At 35.2% G+C, this 6000-nt stretch overlaps 1 protein-coding gene across 1 annotated transcript in view; it reads right to left on the bottom strand.

Moving 5' to 3' along the window:
* Positions 1-1437: 1437 nt before the first annotated feature.
* Positions 1438-6000, bottom strand: part of LOC140502856 (uncharacterized) — a 51037-nt gene continuing 46474 nt past the window's right edge. Inside the window, exon 2 of the mRNA XM_072606915.1 lies at positions 1438-1776. Coding sequence (XP_072463016.1) covers positions 1738-1776 — 39 coding nt within the window. The 3' untranslated portion in view covers positions 1438-1737. The remainder of the gene's footprint in view (positions 1777-6000) is intronic.

Here is a 6000-nt window from a genome sequence, read left to right as displayed (position 1 = left end):
TCAAAACTCAATCAAATACCATCTCAGGAAGCGGGGAGGAGAGAGGGAGGGAGGGAGAAAATTTGGAACTCAAAGTTTTAAGAAGCAAATGTTAAATTTGTTTTCATGTAATTGGGGGGAAAATAAAATATTTTTTAAAAACTCAATCAAATACCACCTCCTAAACAAAGTCTTTCCTTATCACCCTAACTTAGGGCCTCTCACATCTGAAATTACTTTGCTTGTTTTGGTATGTACTTTGTATTGATTTTTATCAGTGGAAATAACATTAAAGACGAGGCATTGCCATCTGTTTTGCCTCAGCACTTTAAGGACCATGGGAGTTTTCCATCTGATTTACACCTTCCGCATTAGAATGTGACCCCCTTGAGAACAGGGACCATCTTATTTTTCTATTTCTATTCTCAGCTCTTAAAACAGTGCTGTGTCCATAGCAAGCACTTAATAAATGTTTCATTCATTCATTCATTCATTCATTCATTCATTCATTCACTCATTCAATATAACTGTTGTTTCCTCTTGTAGAATGTAAGTTTCCTAAGGGTCTGTTTTACATTTGTCTGAACTCAGCAGAACGCTTCTTGTGTGTAATGTAAGACATTATAATCATAAATTTAGATCTAGAAGAATACTCAGAGGACACCTAGTTCACTGCCCTCACTTTATATTGAGAAAACTGAGACCTGTGAAGATTCAATAAACAGTAAGCACCAGAGGCAAGATGGCAGCCTGAGTCCTCTGAACTAGTGCTCTTTCCATATTAGGTAATGTGGAAACTTAATAAATGCTCATTGAATGAATCAATGACTGAACCAAACAAAAAAAACTAAATGAATGACCTGACCTTCCTCTCAGTCTATGCTGGTGAGCTTTGTAATACAGATAATAATGACAAAAATCAATGAATAATTCCCTCTCCCAAGTCTCTTATGGAGGTCTTCTTTCCCAATCACTCTTTCATACTTGGAGTTAAGAAGATTTGTGGTGCAATTGCCCCTCTAACTATATTTTCTTGACTCCTGGTCTCCTCTAAAGCCTTAATGTTTGCTAACATAGCTTTGTGGGATAAATCTATCAGGTCCACTTATGCATGCACCACACCATAAATTATACATAGGCATGAGTGTTTTTCCTTCTATAAAATCTTCCTTCTGATATTTTGATTACCTTATATAAACTGGGCAAACTTCTTTGCAGAATATAGATGAGAGTTTCATCTTGTAAAAATAATAGCTTTTTATATAGGAAAGCCCCTGAGATTTCAGCAAAAGGGTATTTTATTATGCCCGGTACTGGGCACAATAAAAGGCAGTTACTTGGTTTATACCTCCTGTAAAGGCCTGGACAGGACAAAGATTCTGAGTCCAAATTGCCTCCAAATGCCAATTTCTTGCTATAAACAGTCCACAATGTGTGCCTCAGATCAGGGCAAAGGGATGCATTTTGATGGACAATTTTAATTTTGAACTACCCTATTGAAATATTCCTAGGACCACATCACACAGTACACTTTCCCATCTGGGTTATAGCCCCAGCTCTGCCTCTTAGCTGTGTGACTTTAACCAAGTTACTTCATTTTTCTGACCTCAGTTTTCTGAATGGTTGGATCTAGATAACCTTTAAAGTACAATTCAGTTCCTAAATTTAATGATTCCATGTCATCTTCATCATAGCTGTAAAGAGCAGTCCATCTCTCTTGAACAATCTTCCCACGTAGAATTTTTTGGCTGTTCAGGCCTACATATTCTTTGCCTGAATTCTGTGGAATCCAATTTCCTTTAAAAAAAAAAAGACAACAGTATACATCATCCTTAGCCCAGCATTCCCCTTCTGATCAATCATGAATTCTAAAATGGCTTGCAAGCTACCTCCTAAAGTTCCCATCATTCCTACTTCCTCAATCAGTTCTCTTAGTTAAAAACAGATCAAGGATAGCAAGTTCTCTCATTGCTTCTTCTTGGAAAAATAAAATTATTCCAGGTCAAATGAAAACGTCTTCCAGCTTTTAAAAGAAAGAGATTCATCATATGTCTGGATAATTGAAGTCCCCCACTACTACAGTATCAATTCAATATGCTAAATTATGATATATTTCCCAATTTCATTATCAATTTTTTTCTTATGGCTGTGTTGTTTGTAGTATATACTCCCATAACATTATCACTTTGTTTTTTCTCCCTAGACTGACATTCATCCAAATATTCTCTGTCACATACATCCTTCTCTCTTCATATATTCTCCACAGGAGTCTATCTTCTTAGTAAACAATGTTTCCCTCAGCCGTTTATCTAAACTGTTCTTTCCAATGAGGCATATCCTTCTATTACTATATTCTGATCATGAGTCATATATTATTAAATCTCAGTGGTACCTGTATAGTCAAAATGATTTCCTTTTATAAGATCTGTAGTATATTTTGTAACTCACAATTGTATATAAATGTCATAGACTATGTGTATAAATCGTTTTCCTATATTCTTGGAAATTGTTATCTATAGGTTATTTATCCTTTCTACTGATACTCCACTTCCTATGGTATAGCTTTTACTATCTGTCATAACTACTTTAGCACATATATAAGGGCATTTTCTCCCTCCTATTCCATTTTAAAATTTAAAGTCTTCTTGATTATATCCGTAAGTCTCTGGACAATATTTTTACCAATCCTCTCTTAGATACATTCCATCTCTGGTCAGAAGTCTGTCATTCCTTTATTTCAAGCTTTGTTCTAGAAATTCAAATCCCATTCTGGGGAGCCATCTTCTTAGCCAACTGTTCACTTTTCATACTTTCCTATTTCAAACCTTCATATTTTCTGAAGTCTATATCTTCACAATACTGAAAATAACACCTGTTCCTCCTAAGGCAAGGGTTCATAACCTAGGGTTCACGAGATCTTTATGTTTTTAATTATATAATTGCTTAAAATTGACAATTGTATTTCAAAATAACTGGTTTCCTTTGAAATCCCATTTTATGTATTTAAAATCATTACTCTGGGAAGGGGTCCACAGGCTTCCCCAGACTGTCAAAGGGGTACAGAACATAGACAAAAGGTTAAGAATCCCTGCTCTAAGATCTCATTTTCTTACCCAGTGCTTAATAATTCTTAACAATAATAATAACAGTATTTCCCATTTCTATGGTGCTTTAAGGTTTGTTAGGTAGAAGAAATGTTATTACTCTATTTTTATAAATGAGGAAGCTGAGGCCCAAAGAAGTGATTGGATTAAGTCTGTCAGTTTAATTTGTCCTATACATGAAACACCATAACATGGTATTGGTTATTGTGGCTCTCGAGTCTTAGGAGACATCTTATACTAGATATATGCCCCAGGAAAATAGTATGTCTCACAGTTATTCATGTTAAGCCAGTATTTGCTTTCTTCAGTGTCCTTTAGCAATGAGTCACAACAACCATGGTTTGTTTTACAGAATCACAGAATTTTAGAGTTAGAAGGAATTTCAGAGCCCACAGCTCTCTCCACATTTACTAGTGATTCCCTAATTGCCAAACCTAATGGGCCAATTTTTAACTTTTTTGACCTCTCTGAAGTCTTTGACACTGTTGGTCATCATCTTCTTAAAATTCTCTTCTCTCTAGTGACACCACTATTTTCAGATACTCCTTCCACTTGTCTGACCATTCTTTCTCTGTCTCCTTCACTGGAGTTTCATCTTGGGCTCTTCTCTCTTCTCCTACCATACTGTTTCTCTTTGTGATTTCATTGGTTACCATGGCTTTAATTATCATTTCTATTCTCATGAGTCTCAGATTTATTTATTTTGCACTAATTTTTTTCATGACTTCTACTCTTATATCTACAACTCCCTAATCAACATCTCAAACAGGAAGTCTCATAGACATCTTAAACTCAGTATCTCTGAAACTGAACTCATTATCTTCCTCTTACCCCTTCATAACCTCCCCTCCCCTTCTCCACCTCCCTCCCTTCCAGACTTTTCAGCCTGACAATCTTCCCCCACCAAGAGATCTAGTAATCTAGTAAAACTGGTCTCCTTGCTATTCCTTGTGTAAGATACTCCATCTCCTAACTTTGTGCACATACATTGGCTGTCCTCTAATTCTGTTCCTTCTCATCTGTCTCCTGGCTTTCTTTACAGGTAAAATTCCACCTTCTTCAAGTGAACATTTCTGATCTCCCTTAATACCAAAGCCATCTACAATTTATCTTGATTATACTTTGTACACAGTTGTTTGCATGTTGTCTCCCTCATTGGTCTATGAGCTCCTTGAGAACAGAGACTATTTCTTGCCGTTCTTTGTATCCCTAGCACTTAGCACAATTTCTGTCACATATTAGGGTCTTAATAAAGGTTTTTCAACTTGACTAGTTCAACTCATACATGGAAAAAGAATCTTCTCTACCACATTCCCAACTAGGATATATCAAGGCTTTACCTAAAGAGCTCCAATGAAGGACAACCTACTATCTCCTGAGACAGCACATTCTACTTTTGTTTAACTAATTGTTAGGAAGTTTTTCTTCATATAAATCTTAAATTCCCATCTTTTAAACTTCTATTCATGCTTCTGAGTTCTGCCCATTGGCTCCTAGTAGTTAAATCTAATTCCTCTTCCAACTGCAAGTATTTGAAGACTGCTTCCCTAAGACAAGTTACTTCTCTAACATCCACAGTTCTTTTAACTTATCGTTATACAGTATGAAAACAAGGCCCTTCACCACTTGAGTTGCCATCCTTTAAATATTCTTTAGCTTACATAATGTGCTTCCTAAAATATGACAATAAAACTGAACACAAAACTCCAGATGTGGTCTGACCAGACTACCACTTGGGTCACTATTCCTCTGACCTCTTCCTAGTTACACTTGAGGATTTTCATCAGAACTATGAATCATAAAAAGAAACTTCCACCTCATAAGGTCCAGTTCTAACATTTATGGAAAAATGATAAAATTTATTTTATAGCTCCAAAAAGTACAGTGACCCTTCTTCTCTTCCTCCTCTTTGTCTCACATTGGGACCTTCCAATCTCCCAAACATATTAGTTTTTCCTTCTTTTAAAATTATTTTTCCTTTTTGTCTTCCTTTTGAAGCTTTTCATTCCTTTTCTTTTTAATTTATATAATCAAACAATCATTTCTATAACATAGTACAAAACAAACATACATGAAACTGCAAATATACTCTGCATAACTTACTTTTTCTTTCAAATACACAAAATTATTGTGTAAATTTCTTTTTTCCCTTTTTTCTTCCCTCTTCCCTACCACTAGACACAAATAGGTGTGTATGTGTATGTACAATTATTCTGTACATACTTCTATTTATCAGTTCTTTCTCTGGATGCAGACAGCATCTTTTTTCATATATCCTTTATAGTTAATTTGGGTATTTGTAATAGACAAAATAACTTGTTTGCTCAAAGCTGTTCTTGAAACAATATTGCTGTTACTGTATACAATGTTTTCTTGGTTCTACTCATTTTACTTTTCATTGTTTCACATAAATCTTTCCACGTTTTTTTCTAAGATCATTGAGCTCATCATTTTTGATAGTATTGTTGTATTCCATCACAATTATATACCACAACTCCTTCAGTCATTCCCCAAGTTATGGGCATCCCTGCAATTTCTAGTTGTTTGCCACCACAAAGGAAGCTGCTGTAAATATTTCAGAACACATAGATTCTTTTCCTTTTTCCCTAATCATCTTTGGAAATAGACCAAAAGTGGCATTGCTGGATCAAAGGGTATAGGTAATTTAATAACTCTTGAGGCATAATTCCAGATTGCTTTTCAAAATGGTTGGATCATTTTACAATTCCACAAACAATTGCCAGTTTTTCCACATCCTCTCCAACACTTGTCATTTCTCCCTTCTATCATTTTAGCCAATCTGGTAGGTGTAAAATGACATCTCAAGTTTGCTTTAATCTCCATTTCTCTAATCAATAATGATTTAGAGCATTTTTATATGACCATAAATTGATTTGATTTCTTCATTGGAAAACTA

This window comes from Notamacropus eugenii, chromosome 4 (genome assembly GCF_028372415.1).
Source record: "Notamacropus eugenii isolate mMacEug1 chromosome 4, mMacEug1.pri_v2, whole genome shotgun sequence".
Classification (NCBI taxonomy): domain Eukaryota; kingdom Metazoa; phylum Chordata; class Mammalia; order Diprotodontia; family Macropodidae; genus Notamacropus; species Notamacropus eugenii.
Note: the sequence above shows the minus strand (reverse complement) of the source record. Positions and strands in the feature narration are given on the sequence as shown.